Source organism: Vitis riparia, chromosome 17, assembly GCF_004353265.1.
Source record: "Vitis riparia cultivar Riparia Gloire de Montpellier isolate 1030 chromosome 17, EGFV_Vit.rip_1.0, whole genome shotgun sequence".
Classification (NCBI taxonomy): Eukaryota; Viridiplantae; Streptophyta; class Magnoliopsida; order Vitales; family Vitaceae; genus Vitis; species Vitis riparia.
The window spans coordinates 11,859,527-11,878,824 of record NC_048447.1 but is presented as its reverse complement, the minus strand read 5'-3'; the positions used below and the strand labels follow the sequence as shown (position 1 = coordinate 11,878,824).

The following is a 19,298-nucleotide window of genomic DNA, read 5'->3' as shown; positions in this document are numbered from 1 at the left end:
ATATGTGATTTTATATTTATGATTTTAATTTTTAAATTTATGAATTTAAATTTCTTAATTTCGATTTAAATCATTTTATTCATTTGAAAATAAATTTTTGGTTTTAAAATAAGTTTTTGGTTTAAAAATAAATTTAAATATTTTTAATTTTAAAATAAATATATGATTTTCAAATAAATTCTGGTTTTTAAAATTTGTGATTTTATATTTATGAATTTAAATTTCTGAATTTGATTTGAATCATCTTATTCATTTAAGAATAAATTTTTTATTTTAAAATAAGTTTTTGATTTAAAAATAAATTTTAAATTTTATGATGTTAAAATAAATTTATGATCTTAAAATAAATATCTAATTTTCAAATATATTTTCTATTATCAAACATATTTTTAACTTTTAAATAAATATATGATTTTATAAAAAATTTATGATTTTTTAAAATTCTAATGTTTTGAATTTATGTTTTCAATTATCAATTGAATTTATGATATTATTATTTATTTTTATCATTTTTTTTTAATTTTAATAATATATATATATATATACATTATATATATATTATATATTTATGATGTCACCTATTCAATTATGATTTAACACTATTTCAATTCATGATCCATGAATCGATAACTTTTATAATTTAATGACTGATCCGATTTTGTAAACATTGATTAATATTATATAAATTGAATTTATAATATTTTTAAAATAACTTTGCCCAACCCCCGTATTTTTATAAAATACTAAAAAGTTATTTTTTGCTCTTTTAACTTAACAACAGTTTTTAAAGACAAACATTACAAAACATGGCTAAACGGCCCTTAGCTCCTGGGTTTCAGCAAAAGATTCAAAACAGTGCCATCTTGTGGCCTCCGTCAACATGTTTTGTTTGTTTTGTTGCCCAATTTTTGTGTAAGCTCTAAATAATGCTGCTTTCGATTTTCAATTGCTCTGTTCGTGCACTTTTTTTATATGTTGCCATGTAGACAACAGTATAGTTCTTGATCCCCCAATCAGACAAAACTCAAAAATCATACATAATTCTTTGCTCCACCACTAATGCATTACATCAATATCTGTCATTAATTAACTCTACCACACAAATTTCATGCAGCAATTGCCATGATTTTTGTACACTAAGATCACATACCAACCCCTGCACATGCATACACAACATGAATGCATTCGCTTTTATTGAGAGAATGGTTTCGCACATTTGAATGTGGCAACATTGGGAAGCATCTTCATTGTTTCATTGCTTCAATAAAGGTTTTGAAATTCTTGTAAGAAGATCCGCCTTCGCTTACACTCTTTCTAGCCATTTCCTTCAACTTCTCTGCATTTGCTTTTATACCATCATCAGAGACCAACTTTTCAATCTTCATCTTAATTTCATGCCTCGATATGAGTCCATTTTCATCTGGGTTCAACCTCAAGCCCACCTTCCATTTGTCGCATATGTAATTCTGGTCAAGGAATTGATCTCCTAAGTAGGGCCAGCATAGGAAGGGGACTCCCATGCTTATGCTGTCCATGGTTGAGTTCCAACCACAATGGGAAAAGAAACATGCAACAGAAGGGTGAGCTAAAACCTCTTCTTGGGGTGCCCACGAAACAATCTTTCCATGGTCAGCTACTCTCTCAATGAAACCATCAGGGTATTCAGCAGCTGATCCATCGGTGAAGTCTGATCGGACAACCCATAAAAATGGCCGGCCTACAAGTTCAATACCAAGTGCTAATTCATTGAATTGGTGCTGGGTTAAGTTTCCGGTGCTGCCAAAAGCAATATAAATGACTGAGCCAGCAGGTTGTTTATCGAGCCAGCCTATGCAAGTTGAATCCTCAGGCCAAAAGTTTGCAGCATAATGACCCGGATCACTACTTTCAAGTAACGGGCCAATTGGTAGTAAGTTAGGAATCAAGTCACAAGCAGATGAGTCAAGTTCGTAAACACAGTTGCAAAGAAGCCACTTGGAAGAATCCATAATTTGAATAGATGTGAGATAAATTCGGAAAACCCACTCTTGTACCTTCAGATCAATTGGCCACTTCCAGGGCAAGCTGTTGCTGCTCAAGACTGGAATACCCTTCGACACGCAGATCAACTCATCTTTCAGAGGAGTTCCTGCAGAGATATTTGAATCATTTCTATCAAAACCAAGAAATTTCTTAGACAAGAAGTTAACTTTAGAAATATGATATAAATTAACAAGTTGAAGCCTTAATACCATCAGTACTATTTACGATTCCGGCCTCAATTAGCTTTGGAATATGAAGTGCCAAAGCCCAGATTCCTGCTCCCATAGGACAAAAAGGGACCCCTTCGATTCCCATCTTCTCTGCCACCTCCATTGGCCACCGCTCAAGTGTTATGTCAGCAATAACACAAGTGATCTGCTCATCATCATTCGAGCGGTTGACTTTCTCAATTAAATCCTTCAAATGACCCGGCATGACTCTTGAAATACTTTCTGTTAACTTGAGCAAGTTTTTCCGATCGTCCCCTGGATCCAGACCATCTGGGATAGAGGCTAGCCCTATCCCACTCCGAGCCTCAGCCTCATGTGGGAGTGCAGCCAGCAGTTTAGCATGTATGAAGTCAGAGTTAACAACGGTGACCTTGATCCCGTGATCAGAAATCCGGTGTGCAAGCTTCATAAGAGGAGCAACATGTCCTTGCGCTGGGAGTGGTATAATCAGCACATGAGGTCGCCTGCCCATGGTCGTTGCTAACTTGCCAACACTTCCACCCTTCTCTTTGCTCTGATCCCAAGCTTCACTAATACTGATATTGTTTTATTAGCCTGAGCTCTCCATGGAACTGTATTTATGAATTTTATACCTATTGCCCTCCTAATTGAGGTGCAAAACTTTTTTCCCTTTCAAAAAACAAAGGGAATATGAAGTCCTCGCTAGCTTTTTTAACAATGAAAACTAGTGGAAGTTCACCGAGTCTCAGAAATGCAAGGAAAGGGAAGAACGTGAAGAATTTGAAGACCTTCACACTTGGATCTGCCCTTGTTTTCTTCCTTTCACTCTCAACCGTCTGCGCCCTAGCTGCTGCATTATTGGCCTTAGAAACCAGCCGCCAGACCAGCCCAACATGTGGGTTTGAAAAAAGTGCTTTCCTGAGCTGGAACCCATATATGGGCAAGCCCAACAAAGTCCATCTCTGATTTATGAATTTATTTTATTACCTCAAAGCTATAGGTTTGTGGGTCTGGCCCACACTTATTGTGGTGTAATCTCCTATGTGGTTAATTTGTCTTTATAGTGTCTTCTATGGCTCTGGAAGCATATTTAAGAATTTCATTTAGTTGGCTGTGTTTCATCTCACAGTTTTATATGACTGTTAACGTTTAAGACAAATACGTATCTCTGTTGTGAGTAAGCTTTCAGGCAGTGTCCTGGAAAACTAATAGAATTTGGAGGACTGTCTGATTGATCCTAAAGAATTTTAGCTGAGTACAAATGAAATGTGGAATTTCCATTATTCTAAGTTTTAAACTTATATTTCACTTAACAACCTTTTTTTTCCTGCATTACCACCTCATATTGGATTGTAGCCATCTTTTCTGTCAGTTTTTTTCTTCTTTTCCTGTGTTGCTGATGCATCAAGGTATATATCTTTTGTTTTATATGATGAGGAAGTCATCATCATGTTTTTCCTTCGTCTTTTTGACATACAAACTCTTACGTAGCTTGAATCTCTTGTCTTTTGCATCATCAGCTGTATTTGTCTGTTTCTGTTATAAACAAGCCTGTATTGATGTTGAGCCCTCCCTTCTACTTTATTTATGTATTTCATACATTATCTGGAAGCTAAAGTCTGTGGCTCATATCCTTTGTCACTTATCTTTGTATTTTGTCTTTATAAAGTGTCTTCTGTGGCTCTCCATTGCCACTTATCAAAAGTCTAATTAAAAGATCATTTTTACTCTAATACCAAGTTGAAATTCAAAAACCGATTTAAAGATAAAAAGATCGAGAAAAAACAAAATTTAAGATTTCTTTTAAAAATAACTCCAACATCATTAGAATTTAAATAAACATAATAAAAGAAAATAAAAACTATTTTAATCTCATAGAAAGAAAGAAAATAATTCTAATATAGTATCTAAATATATAATAACTAAATAATACATAATTCTAATATACTAACTAAATATATCTAACACCTTTTAAGATTGGATACCGTAGATGGGCCCTTTTAAATAATATTTCTTTGATGTGATGATGGGTTTGATATTTTAGTAAAATATAGTGGGACTTATTTTGGTTCTTTGATTATGAACTAATAATTGGTGATACTCCAAATGCAATATTTGAGTGTATTAATTTTTGCTATGATTATTTTAAATTATGGTTACATCGTAGAGGTCTTTTTCACAAGTATAATTGATTATAAATATAATTATAATTTTATTATAAGACATTTGATAAAATCTAATACATAATACTTAATGATTTAAGATGAGTTTATGTTAAATGATATTTAAGTCATTAAACTAATTGAGCAAATGTCTTCAAATTATTTTTAATTTTAAGTTATAATATTTATTATGATTAATAATTTATGTGATTAGGTCGTTAAGATAATTTATCTAATAAATTTCTTTTACTTAGATAATTTTATGAGGAGCAAACCTTGGCATTCACTCTCACCCTTTTACAAAGCTTTACTTCCTTGATTTTCCAAGGGTGCTATCGCTGAAACATGATGGTTTTGGAGGCTATGTTATTGAATGTCCCAAAACTGTATTAGATTAGCTTCACCATCACTTAAAACTCTTGGGTTGGAGCCCATTTGACCATATTATTTTATACTTATTGTTAGAAAAATTAGGCTAATACAACCTAAAGTAATCATCCTAAAGATGGGGTGAATAGGGTGATGGAATCATTTTGCAAATTAAAATGATATGAATGCAAGAGATAATTATATGCAAATATATAATAAAATAATATAAAGACAATTGCATATAAAATAAAAGATTAGGGAAGAGAGAATGCAAACACAAGATTTTTATAGTGGTTTAACATAACCCGACTTACATCCACTTTCTTCTAACTTCAATCCCAAGCTTGAGGTTCCATTAATTTAAGGTTTTCAAACCAAGCATTCAAGCAATACAATTGGATTATGGTTTCAATACACTATCTTGGACTTGCTCCAACCACCCTTTACAATCTCCAAGAGATATCTCACTCTTGAACAACCCTTCAAGTGACACTCCACACTTGAGAATCCCTAAGTGATACCTCACACTTAGATTCTTCATCTCAAAGATTTAAAGAAGATAAGAAATAATTTCACAAAATCCTAGTACAAAACTTTAGGCTCAAATGTATAAGAAAAACTGGAATTGAAAGGTGCACTACTGATATGCAAATTTTAGAACAATGGTGCACTAAAAAATACTCTTCCAATGCTCAAATATATTTAATAAAGGTTTAGGAAGGTTAAACTCTTGAAATAATGAAGATTGAAGTTTTTTTTGTAGAGGAAAAAAACTAAATTAGCCATTAGGGGTTCATTTAGTCGAGCTCCGATTCAATCGGTTCACTAGCCGTTAGCATTTAATGGATGACAGATGATCGTTGGATCTTGACCGCCCCTTGACCACCCCTCAATTGGACCTCGACGTGTTGAACAAACATTCTATAAGAAATATAAGGTTTTTGCACCCTTCAACCGGTTGAGCTAAAGAGGTCGATTGGTTTCTCGTCCGGTTCAATTGGTTGAGTCGTTTTTTGCTCAACAACCATCATTTTCAACTTAAAACCTTTTAAACAAGTTTAGAAAACATTTGACACAAGGTTTTAGTTGAAAACATGAAATCATCCAGAGAGAAGAACTCATGGAGAATATAGAATGAATGAAACTAAGGGGTCAAGACACATCCAATGAACCCCAAAAGAAGATAGAAAACCCCTCACAATCTAACCCAATTTGTTTTAAGTGTGGTAAGGTAGACCACTATAAGAAAGATTGTAAGGTTAAGAAGAAAATTAATAACTTAAACATTTCAAAAGACTTAAAAGACATGCTTTGCAAAGTAATGTTAAACTCCTCAGAATTTGAATCAAGGACTGGTTCAGATAATGAAAATGATGTTAATCAACTTCTAGACATCGATGAAGACAATTTGAGTCAAACATCTAGTGATCAAGAATAGTGCATTAAAGGCAATTGTGATTGCCATCCTAAGACTATAAATGTCATAAGCCAAGAACAAGAATTGGTTTTTGATGTTTTAAGAAAGATAAAAGATGAAACTCTTAAGCAAGAACTTTATGAAGTCTTTAAGAAATTCGTCCATAAACCAGAAATTAAGAAGACAGTGAGTCCTTATAATCTAAATGAAATCTTAACAAGATTTAATCAAAATTCACCTAAACATATAACCATTAAGGATCTTCAAGAAGAAATAAGACAATATAAGAAAGAAAATCAAGATTTAAGACAATTCACAAATTGGTTTAACAAACCTCCAAGACCATATCAACAAGATTGTTATTAACCAAAGAAACTTTGAAGTGGTTCTAGAATCGTCACAAATCAATGAAGAAGTGACAGATTCATACTTAAATACTATTAGCAGGGTTATTTTCCAAAAGTGGGAAGTCTACCTAACTATAGTAATCAATGATAAGTTTGTTCTTAATAGCATCACTTTGATTGATTCAGGAACAACTTTGAATTGCCTCCAAAAGGTTTAGTAGTAACCTAGTTTTATAAGAAAACTAAGCAAATGCTTTTAGGAGCAAATGGTACAAGACTTATGATTGATTACAAGTTGTCAAATGCACATATTTGTAATCAGGACATTTGTATTAAGCAAAACTTCATTCTAGTTAAAGACTTGAAGGAAAAGGTTTTTCTAGGAGTACCATTTTTAAATTTTATCTACCCTATTAGAGTAGATAACCAAGGTTTAAGAACAACACTCTTAAATAAAGAAATTCTCGTTGAATTCACTGATCCACCTTGTAAGAATTGAAGAACAAATGAGAGTCAAGAAAACTCAAGATGCAGTAGAAAGATTTAGGAATAAGATTGTTGGAAAAGTTTTCTCTAACATTCCTAATACATTCTAGAACAGAAAGTAGCATGAAGTAGAGTTACCTTATGAACCAAATTTTAGTGACAAAAATATTCCCATTAAAGCCAGACTTATCCAGATGAATAAGGAATTATTAAGATATTGTGAAAAGGAGATTCAAGATCTTCTTGATAAGAAATCAATAAGGAAGTCTAAGTCCCTTCGGAATTGTTCAACCTTCTATGTTAAGAAACAAGCTGAATTAGAAAGAGGAACACCTAGACTAGTAATTAACTACAAGTCTCTTAATGATGCATTAAGATGGATTAGGTATCCTATTCCAAATAAAAAAGACCTTCTTCAAAGGTTAGTTAAGTCCAAGATATTCTCTAAGTTTGATATGAAATCTGGATTTTGGCAAATTCATATTGCTAAGAAAGATAGGTATTAGACAACCCTTGTGGTACCCTCTAGACATTATGAATGGATTAGGAATATAAATATACCCAAGAATAGATATACTTCGATATTGGGTAAAGGGAGAGAAAAAGAAAGATATCATATGCAATTTTATTTGTTTTTTATGATTTTTTTTTTCTTAAATTTCTCTATGTTTTTTCCTTTGTTTTTAAAAACTAGTAAAAACAACTTCTACTTGTTTTTTAAAAACTATTCTTTGTTTTCTTTTGTTTCTAAAAATTGGAAATAAAAAACTATGACCAAAACAATATTATGAATTTTTAAAAATAGTTATCTATTTTTAAATCATAGAGTCAAATAGGGTCTAATAATTTGTTTGACCATGTAATTTGAAAACATTTTTGTGTTTTCAAATCGAACTACACTTAGTAAAATTTATTAATTTTTAAAAATAATTCAAACTCAAAAACCAATAATATGAGAAAATCTTGGAACTAAAAACTAATCCAATTTTGAATAACTTTCCTAGATTTTTTTTCTTTGACATATAATTATATTTTTTTCAAATTTGTTCAATAGGCAAATAAACTTCAAATCAAGTAAGACTTGATGTGTTAGATTCATCAACGAATCTAGTAATTTTTAAAAATAGTTTAAAACTCAAATGATTTAATTAATACAAGAATCACATGGACAAAAATTTATTCATAATAACTCTAATTTTCTTTTTTTTTTTGCATAAAATCATATTTCTTTCTTTTTTTTATCAGACACATAGACTTCAAATCAAGTAAGACTTATTTCATTTAATTTATTATTAAGTTTAGTAATTTTTAAAAATAATTTGAAATTCAAATAGTGGCCCATATTTAACAAATAATCTAAAAACAAATTATTTATTTTGAAAAAAAAATCAATTATGCTTTTATGAAAATATTAATGTCCACATTTTTATAACATATACTAAAGTAGTACATTTTGTTATGAAAAAATATAACGTATAATTTTACTATAATGTTACTACTATTCATATTTTATATATATATATATATATAAAATTTCTAAGTAAAAAATTATTTTTATTTTTACCAAGGCTTGAAATGAATTTAATTAATATTATATACATTAAGTCTATGATTTTTTTTTAATAAAATCTGAATATTAAAAAAAATATCCAAACAATGTTTTTTTTTTTCAAAATTATTTTTATTTTTACCAAGGGTTGAAATAAATTTAATTAATATTATATACATTAAGTCTATGATTTTTTTATAAAATCAGAATATTAAAAAAAAATATATCCAAACAATGTTTTTTTTTATTTTTTTATAAAGAAGTGTTTTTAAAAACAAAGTTGCTTAACACCATTGTTTTTAGAAGCTGAAAACTGTTTTTTTTTTCTCTTTAAAACAATTTCTAAAAATAAGTGTGAAACTAAGGTTTGGTTCATCTCAATTTTGATAATAACAAAACAAGGTTTAAAACTAATGATTATATTTCAAGTCTAATTAGGCACGAAGATTTCCAAAATAGCAATTACAAAGACAAAATATAGAATGTTTCCTTAAAAATCTTGATTAGTTCATGAGCCTCTACTTTAAAACTAATATCTTCATTTATAGCATTAATTCTCCTATGGGATAGCTGAGGTGTATCTGGGATAAATAAGCTATCTTTTACTTTTTGACTTATCTTTTCTATTAAATCTTGGTTAACAAAAGAATTTTCTTGAAATTTTTTAGAGAACTCAAATGACTTAAATAAAGGCTTAGTATTTTTATTGACAAAAGATGTTTTAATGTGCTCTTGTGTTTCAATGATCTCCTCAACCCTGTTGAGTTGATCCCCTAAAGTCTTGACAAACATATTAGTGTAGTTGTTATATTCCATGATTTTCTTATCGTCTACTGTACTAACAGTTCCTTTATCCTCTGTCTTAATATTAAAAGGTGAAGCTCTTATTATTGTACCATTAACATTCTTGTCTATCTTAGCTTCTAGGAGGTGAATGAATTCTATGACAATGTTTCCATATCATAGTTTTTGTGGAGATATATATATATATATATATATATATATATATATATATATATATATATATATATATATATATATATATATATTAAGCAAATAAATTTCAAATCAAACTATACTTGATACACAAAATTTATTTATTTTTAAAAGTAATTTAAAACTCAAAAACCAATTTAGTTAGTATTAGAAAGTCATGAAATTTAATAACACTAAAAATTAATAGATAAAAATTTATTTTGAATGAATTGACTAATTTCTTTTTTGCATATAATGATATTTTTGTAAAATTTTTCACAAAGCAAGTAAACTCCAAATTAAGAAAGACCTAATGCGTAGTAATTTTTAATGAGTCTATTAATGATTCCAAATTAGATTTATTAATGAGTTTAGTAACTTTTTAAAATAATTTGAAACTCAAATAATGATCAAATTAATACAAAAAAAATATAGATAAAAATTGGTTTAAAATGACTATTGTTGCTTATATATATATATACTAAATGAAGTAAAACTTTACGAGTTATATTCATCAACAAGTATGATAATTTTTTAAAAAAAATTAATTTGAAACTCAAATAGTAACTTATTAATACAAAAAAATTATGGATAAAAACTGTTCCACAAAGACTCTATTATTTCTTTTTTTGCACATAATTATATTTTTAAAAATTTTATCATTTGGTAAATGAATTTCAAATCAAGCAACAAATTGTATTAAATTTATTAATGAGTTTAATATTTTTTTAAAATAATGTAAAATTACAAAAATCGATATAATCACTACAAAAAAAAGACCAAAAATGATACATTATGAGTTATGACTTTACTTTTTCTCTTATAAATGCAATTATATATATATATATATATATATATATATTCCGCTAGTTAAATACATTCTAAATTAAGATATGATTAATAATGAAAATTATTTAATGAATTTTCTAATTTTTAAAAATAATTATGAATTCAAAAGACCGATCTAACTAATTGCATATTAAACAAGTGCATGTAATGAAAACTTTGCCCATTCACATGTTAAACAAGTCAAACTTTATTTGTTTTTGAATTTATTTTAAATATATATATAATTTGTGATTCTAGGATAATATTACTATTTATATTTTTACTAAAAACTATTTATTTGTAATTATAAAATTATTTTCATTTTTAATTACACATCAATTAAATTCAATTAAAATAATTAATATTATGCAAATTGAATTTATAATATTTTACAAAAATCCAAATAAAAAATTATTTTTTAAAAACAATCTGCCAAATATCCGTATTTTTGTAAAATACTAGAATATTAATTTTTAAATGTAATTTAAAACTCAAAAACCAATTTAGTTGGTATTAGAAAGTCATGAAATTTAATAACACTAAAAAGTAATAGGTAAAAATTTATTTTGAATGAATTGACTAATTTCTTTTTTGCATATAATGATATTTTTGTAAAAATTTTCACTAAGCAAGTAAACTCCAAATTAAGAAAAACTTAATGCGTAGTAATTTTTTAATGAGTCTATTAATGATTCCAAATTAGATTTATTAATGAGTCTAGTAACTTTTTAAAATAATTTGAAACTCAAATAATGATCAAATTAATACAAAAATATATAGATAAAAATTGATCTAAAATGACTATTGTTGTTTTTCTATGTAGAACATATATATATATATATATATATATATATATATATATATATATACACTAAATGAAGCAAAACTTTACGAGTTATATTCATCAACAAGTATGATAATTTTTTTAAAAAAATTAATTTGAAACTCAAATAGTAACCGATTAATACAAAAAAATTATGGATAAAAATTGGTCCACAAAGACTCTATTATTTCTTTTTTTGAACGTAATTATATTTTTAAAAATTTTATCATTTGGTAAATGAATTTCAAATCAAGCAACAATTTGTATTAAATTTATTAATGAGTTTAATAATTTTTAAAAATAATTTAAAATTACAAAAATCTATATAATCACTACAAAAAAAGAAAAAAAAAAGAAAAAAGAAAAAAGTAGACCAAAAATGATACATTATGAGTTATGACTTTACTTTTTCTCTTATAAACACAATTATATTTTTTTTATTTTTTTTGCTAGTTAAATACATTCTAAATTGAGATATGATTAATAATGTAAATTATTTAATGAATTTTCTAATTTTTAAAAATAATTATGAATTCAAAGTATCGATCTAATTAATTGCATATTAAATCAAAACACCATAGAATACTCGGTTCATAATTGAGTACTAAACAAGTACATGTAATGAAAACTTTGCCCATTCACATGTTAAACAAGTTAAACTTTATTTGTTTTTGAATTTATTTTAATATATATATATATATATATATATATAATTTGTGATTCTAGGATAATATTGCTATTTATATTTTTACTAAAAACTATTTATTTGTAATTATAAAATTATTTTCATTTTTAATTATACATCAATTAAATTCAATTAATATAATTAATATTATGCAAATTGAATTTATAATATTTTACAAAAATCAAAATAAAAAATTATTTCTTAAAAACAATATGCCAAATATCCGTATTTTTGTAAAATACTAATAATAATAAATAAAAAACTCTATTTTCTTTTTTTAAACTTAAAAACAGTTTCTTTAAAAACAAACATTACAAAACATTTGAATGTGGTAACATTGGGAAGCATCTTCATTGTTTCATTGCTTCAATAAAGGTTTTGAAATTCTTGTAAGAAGATCCGCCTTCGCTTGCACTCTTTCTAGCCAGTTCCTTCAACTTTTCTGCATTTGCTTTTATACCATCATCAGAAACCAACTTTTCAATCTTCATCTTAATCTCATGCCTTGATACGAATCCATTTTCATCTGGGTTCAACCCCAAGCCCACCTTCCATTTGTCGCATATGTAACTCTGGTTATGGAATTGATCTGCGAAGTAGGGCCAGCATAGGAAGGGAACTCCCATGCTTATGCTGTCCATGGTTGAGTTCCAACCACAATGGGAAAAGAAACATGCAACAAAAGGGTGAGCTAAAACCTCTTCTTGGGGTGCCCATGATACAATCTTTCCATGGTCAGCTACTCTCTCAATGAAACCATCAGGGTATTCAGCAACTGATCCATCGGTGAAGTCTGATCGGACAACCCATAAAAATGGCCGGCCTACAAGTTCGAGACCAAGTGCTAGTTCATTGAATTGGCGCTGGTTGAAGATTGCTAAGCTGCCAAAGGCAACATAAATGACTGAGCCAGCAGGTTGTTTATCTAGCCAGCCTATGCAGGTCGAATCCTCAGGCCAAAAGTTTCCAGCATAATGACCCAGATGATGACTTGCAAGTAACGGACCTATTGATAATATGTTAGGAATCAACTCACAGGCAGACGAGTCAAGTTCGTAAACAGAGTTGCTAAGAAGCCATCTGGAAAAATCCATTTTTTGAATAATTGTGAGAAGAATTCGGAAAATGGTCTCTTGCATCTTTGGATCAATTGGGCAGCACCAGGGCAATGTGCTGCTGCTAAAGACTGGGATATCCTTTGACAGGCAGATCAACTCGTCATTCAGAGGAGATCCTGCAGAGATATTTGAATTATTTCCATCAAAACAAAGAAATTTCTCAATACTTCCCTGGTATCAACAACAAATTAATTTTAGAAAAAGTTGAAGCCTTGATACCGTCAGTGCTACGTATGATTCTTGCCTCAATTAGCTTGGGAATGTGAAGGGCCAAAGCCAAGATTTCTGGTCCAGCAGGAAAAAAGGGCACCCCCAGGATTCCCATCTTCTCTGCCACCTCCATTGCCCACCACCCAAGTGTTATGTCAACAACACAAATGATCTGCTCAACATCATTCGAGCGGTTAACTTTCTCAATCAAATCCTTCAAATGGCTCGGCATGACTCTTGAAATGCTTTCTGTTAACTTGGGTAGATCTTTCCGATCGTCCCCTGGATCCAGACCATCTGGGATAGAGGCTAGCCCTATCCCACTCCGCGCCTCAGCCTCATGTGGGAATGCAGCCAGTAGTTTAGCATGTATGAAGTCAGAGTTAACAAATGTGACCTTGATCCCATGATCAGAAATCCGGTGTGCAAGCTTCATAAGAGGAGCAACATGTCCTTGTGCTGGGAATGGAATAATCAGCACATGAGGTCGCCTGCCCATGGTTGCTGCCAACACTTCTGCTTCGTCTGATCCCAAGTTTCAGGATTAATACTGCTTCTCTTTGTTAGCCTGAGCCCTCTATTGTGTGAATCGTATACCTATTTGCTAAAATTTTAGCTGCAGCCCATCTCCTATTTATGAATTCCATACGTCATCTGAAAGATATGGTGTTGTGGCTCAAGTTCTTTGTCACTTTGGTTTTATCTCCTATCTATTTTGTCTTGATGAAGCGTCTTGTGTGGCTCTCCCGTTACTTTGGTGTAGCTTTGAACCTATATTGCACTGATAAACTTTTGGTTTCTGCATTACAAACTCCATATATGCAATAAACTTTTTGTTGGTGCAGTCATTGGATTGTTGCCATTTTTCCTACTTGGTTTTTCCACCAAGTTGCTGATACCCTATGGATTTATTCTCAAGAGCTGCAAGGTATATTACGAGGAAGTTATCATCGGTTGTTTACTTTGTCTTTAACCTACAACCTCTTATGTATCTAGCCTCATTTTGTTGTTGCATGAATGGTTTGAGCTCTTTGTTCTTATCCCATGCATGTATTTGTTAAACAAGCTTGTATTGATGTTGAGCCTGATTGATGCTAGATTTGGACAGTGAAGGGAAATGAAAATTTGGACAATGGCTAGATTTCACCTTAATAGTATTCAATTAATGCTTCTATATAAACAGTACTCCAAATGCTTTAGCATATATTCTTGGGAAGTCATCTCTAGTTTACTTTGTCCTCTATGTAGGGCCTTATGCAGCTAATCTCTTTTTCTAGTTGCATATATGGTTTTGAGCTCTTGGTTCCTTTCCCTTGTATTGATTTTTTTTGTCTATCTTATACCTTCGAATGATCCCGTTTTCCTCTGAGTTCAGCCCTGCACCCACCTTTGTATATCACAGATATGGAAGTGGTCGCCAAAGTAAGGATAGACCTTCATCATTGAGTTCCAAGCAGAGTGGATTAAGAAACCAGCAAGGACAAACCCTTGGCATTGATTCGCTCAGCCGGTGGCAGAGACAATCATTTTTCTAACTAGAACAGGAGCATTACAATAACCCTGGATGAATTTTAGAAATTGGTGAAAACGAGTAATTTTAGACTTTAGTTATCAATAAATATAATATATCAAATTAAAAGTTAAAAATTGATTTTATGATCTTACTAATTAAAAATTGAAACTAAAAAAGAAATTTTTCAAAAAAGTTAAAAAATAGTAATAAGGTAAGAAATGTTACTATTTTTTTCTCAATAATTTAATAATCTCTTTAAAAAAAAATTCTTTTTTACCCCAAATAACTACATATAAATGAGTTGGAAGTAATGAGATATTTTATTAATAATTTCTTATGATATATAGTAACTATCATTAAAATTTCAAGTAAAATATAAATAGCCAGTTAGAGTTTGATTGTTATTATCTATTAAGGTACCCTATTCTAGAAAAATTCTCGAACACCGAAGAGGTATTGTTTACAAGATTTACTAGTAATCATTGGATTTGTGAATTTAATCTCCATCAAGTAATAGGAAGACATAGGACTAACTAAAACAACTTGACTACAAAGTTTTGGTTGACAATTATTTTTTTCCTAAATATTACAAGATCTACTCTACGTATTTTTTTGAGATTTACATTGACCTTTGAAGACATGAGATTATCATGAAATCATATTTAAGACCATTCAAGTAAGTATGATTGAGTTTGTTGGGGTGAATAATAATATTAAATGATGTACTTTGAGTTTATTGTATGATGAAACTCTTTTGAGCGGAAAAAACCAATTTTGCACAAGTGTTTGAGATTATTTTTGTATTTTTTTTTTGTCATTTTTCAGTTGCGTGGTATTGGTTGAGTTCGCTAGGGTTTTCAAAGTATAAATACACCTTATTTTGTCAAATGTTTTAAATACATATTAGAACAATCATTATTTCCTACGCATTTCCATCACTCTCAAGAACCTCATTCTTGACATAAATTTGTTCATGGTGGTGAATTACATCCCATCAAGGTATTGGGATGTTTACGAAGGAGCATAATGTGTTGTGCATGGATGTGAACACATCTGAAAGTGTTAATAGGAAAATGGCGTTTGTTTCATGTAAACTTGTGGTTTTATATTTGTAGAGTTTTTAGTAGAATTTATAGGTGATATACTTTGTAGAGTTTTTAGTAGACTGTATGGGTGATTTTCTACGTCTAATACATATCTTTTGTGCAGTTAGCATTCATGTTAATATCTAAATATCTCATATTAATTGAAGAAAATATTTTTTTGTAAAAAAATTGAACTTAAGACATAAAATCATGATTACCTATTCACCCTCCAATAATTTCAAAAATCAAGATTCATACTTTCAATCGGTATCAAAGCATATTGAATCTAAAAAATTAAAATATTTAATCTCTACATAATCTTGATTCATGGAACCACGATGAGCAGATCATCTATGAAATTTTTATCATAGCTTGTCTCAATAATCTCAACACCTAATTTTCATGTTTCTTTAATGAAGTCTAGAATATAATTTCTGTGAGTAGGAATACAGTTTGAGTAGGTTGGGTCGGGTTGATGGCGATTTAACACATTTGGATATAGTAGCATCGGGAAACATCTTCATTGTTTCATTACTTCAACAAAGGTTTGGAAATTCTTGTAAGAAGATCCACCTTCACTCACACTCTTTCTAGTCATTTCCTTCAACTTCTCTACATTTGCTTTTATACCATCATCAGAAACCAACATTTCGATCTTCTTCTTAATCTCATGCCTTGATATGAATCCATTTTCATCTGGGTTCAACCCCAAGCCCACCTTCCACTTGTCGCATATGTAACTCTGGTTATGGAATTGATCTACAACGTAGGGCCAGCATAGGAAGGGGACTCCCATGCCTATGCCGTCCATGGTTGAGTTCCATCCACAATGGGATAAGAAACATGCAACAGAAGGGTGAGCTAAAACCTTTTCTTGGGGTGCCCATGAAACAATCTTTCCATTCTCAGCAACTCTCTCTGTGAAACCATCTGGGTATTCAGCATCTGATCCATTTGTGAAGTCTGATCGGACAACCCATAAAAATGGCCGGCCTACAAGTTCAATACCCAGTGCTAGTTCATTGAATTGGTGCTGGCTTAAGATCGCTAGGCTTCCAAAGGCAACATAAATGACTGAGCCAGCAGGTTGTTTATCGAGCCAGCTTATGCAAGTTGAGTCCTCAGGCCAAAAGTTTCCAGGATAATGACCCAGATGGTTATTTGCAAGTAACGGGCCTATTGGTAATATGTTGGGAATCAAGTCACAAGCAGATGAGTCAAGTTCGTAAACAGAGTTGCAAAGAAGCCAATTGGAAAGATTCATAGCTGAGATGTCTTTGAAAGCAAATTGGAAAATGACCTTTTGTAAGTTTGGATCACTTGGGCAGCTCCAGGGCAATTTGTTGCTGCTAAAGGCTGGGATATCCTTTGCCAGGGAGATCAACTCGTCGTTCAAAAGAGATCCTGCAAAGATATTACAATTATTAATTTCCATCCAAACCAAGAAAATACTTAGCTACTTCCCCCGATTTTTATTGAATTTTCAGGGGCTATTAGCTTTAGTCTCTTAACTTGTTTTCAATTACTAGAAATCCTCATGTTTCATCAATTAGGTATAAACAACAGATTTAATTTTAGAAATATGATATGTGCAAGTTTAAGTGTTAATACCATCAGTACTATTTAGAAGTCCGGCCTCAATAAGCCTTGGAATGTGAAATGCCAAAGCCAAGCTTCCTGGTCCAAAGGGGCAAAACGCGACCCTCTTGATCCCCATCTTGTCGGCAACCTCTAGCGCCCACCCAAATGCTGAATCAGCAATAACACAAGTGATCTTCTCATCATCATTCGAGTTGTTAACCTTCTCCATAAACTCCTTCAAATGACCCGGCATCTTCAAATTGATGAATGATAGTTTTTCATTCATACTTTATTTCGTTCATGTACAGAGTATATATAGAGGGTAATCACCATTCTAAGAATGGGAAAGGATGATACAAGGAAAGAATAATATAAGGAAATAACAACTAATATCCTAATATCTCAACTTTCCTAATATCTCAATATTCATAATATCTTAACTTTCCTAATATCTAAACACTAAATGATATAAGGAAATAATGATATAAGGAAAGCATTTCTAATATCTCAACACTCCCCCTCAAGTTGGTGCATAGATGTCACACATGCCCAACTTGTCTAAAAAATTTTGAGAATACTTGACTTGAGGCAGCTTTGGTGAGGATATCGGCTAACCAATCTTGTTTTCCACCTTGGATCAACTAAGCCTTCCTGCACACATTTTTCATATCCATCTTCTGACTCTTTTGGTAGATTTGTCTTACCTCGGATGTAGGAAAGTTTTTCCCGTTCGGCAATATGCATCTCCACGAGTTGTGACCAAACGTCATAGTTTGATTCCGTCAAAATAATTTCTGGATTGAAACTACCTTCAAATTGAAAAACAATAGTATTTTTTTCACTCATTTTTTTTTTCTCTCGCAAAGGAGGGACAATTGTTAGCCTTACGGCAAAATATCCAGGATTTCAGTTCCCTGGCTCTGATACCATCTTCAAATTGATGAATGATAGTTTTTCATTCATACTTTATTTCGTTCATGTACAGAGTATATATAGAGGGTAATCACCATTCTAAGAATGGGAAAGGATGATACAAGGAAAGAATAATATAAGGAAATAACAACTAATATCCTAATATCTCAACTTTCCTAATATCTCAATATTCATAATATCTTAACTTTCCTAATATCTAAACACTAAATGATATAAGGAAATAATGATATAAGGAAAGCATTTCTAATATCTCAACACGGCATGACTCTAAAAATACTGTCTGTCAACTTGAGTGAATCTTTTCGATCCTCCCCTGGACCCAGTCCATCTGGGATCGAGGCTAGCCCTATCCGACTCCGAGCCTCATCCTCATCTGGCAGTGCAGCCACCAGTTTTTCATGTATGAAGTCTGAGTTAACAAAGGTGACCTTGATCCCATGATCAGAAATCTGGTACGCAAACTTCATAAGGGGAGTAACATGTCCTTGTGCTGGGAATGGAATAATCAGCACATGAGGTCGCCTGCCCATGGTTGCTGCCAACACTTCCACACACTTCTGCTTCGTCTGATCCCAAGTTTCAGGATTAACACTGCTTCTCTTTATTAGCCTAAGCCCTCTATTGTGTGAATCGTAAACCTATTTGCTAAATTTTAGCTGCAGCCCATCTCCTACACATGAATTTCATATATTATCTGAAAGATACGGTGTTGTGGCTCAAGTTCTTTGGCACTTTTATTGGTTTTGTCTAGATCCTACCTATTTTGTCTTTATGAAGTGTCTTGTGTGGCTCTCGGTTACTTTGGTTTAATTTTAAAACCTAAATTGCACTGATAAACTTTTGGTTTCTGCATTACACACTCCATATATACAATAAACATTTTGTTGGTGCAGTCATTGGATTGTAGCCATTTTTTTACTTGGTTTTTCCACCAAGTTGCTGATACCTCGCTGTGTATTTATTCTCAAGTGCTTCAAGGTATATTACGAGGAAGTTATCATTGG

The 19,298-nt window shown here is 31.0% G+C and overlaps 3 protein-coding genes across 4 annotated transcripts; all 3 read right to left on the bottom strand.

Moving 5' to 3' along the window:
• Window positions 1–1,015: 1,015 nt before the first annotated feature.
• LOC117904949 (UDP-glycosyltransferase 83A1-like) lies at window positions 1,016–3,082 on the bottom strand. Its single transcript, XM_034817780.1, has 2 exons — window positions 2,232–3,082; window positions 1,016–2,128 (listed from the first exon to the last, which is right to left on the bottom strand). The coding sequence occupies exons 1-2, from the start codon at window positions 2,722–2,724 to the stop codon at window positions 1,245–1,247; spliced, it is 1,377 nt and encodes a 458-aa protein (XP_034673671.1). The 5' UTR covers window positions 2,725–3,082; the 3' UTR covers window positions 1,016–1,244.
• A 9,050-nt stretch (window positions 3,083–12,132) lies between these two features.
• LOC117904955 (UDP-glycosyltransferase 83A1-like) lies at window positions 12,133–13,681 on the bottom strand. The gene is made up of 2 exons (XM_034817785.1): window positions 13,192–13,681; window positions 12,133–13,088 (listed from the first exon to the last, which is right to left on the bottom strand). Exons 1-2 carry the CDS (start codon window positions 13,679–13,681, stop codon window positions 12,205–12,207), a joined length of 1,374 nt encoding a protein of 457 aa, XP_034673676.1. The 3' UTR covers window positions 12,133–12,204.
• Window positions 13,682–16,161: 2,480 nt separating this feature from the next.
• On the bottom strand, window positions 16,162–18,965 carry LOC117904952 (UDP-glycosyltransferase 83A1-like). 2 transcript variants are annotated; one of them, XM_034817784.1, is made up of 3 exons: window positions 18,558–18,965; window positions 17,401–17,614; window positions 16,162–17,184 (listed from the first exon to the last, which is right to left on the bottom strand). In XM_034817784.1, the coding sequence occupies exons 1-3, from the start codon at window positions 18,822–18,824 to the stop codon at window positions 16,301–16,303; spliced, it is 1,365 nt and encodes a 454-aa protein (XP_034673675.1). In that variant the 5' UTR covers window positions 18,825–18,965; the 3' UTR covers window positions 16,162–16,300. The 2 variants fall into 2 exon arrangements, with proteins under 2 accessions (XP_034673675.1, XP_034673674.1); XM_034817783.1 differs by having other exon boundaries at window positions 17,392–17,614; window positions 18,558–18,963.
• Window positions 18,966–19,298: the final 333 nt, after the last annotated feature.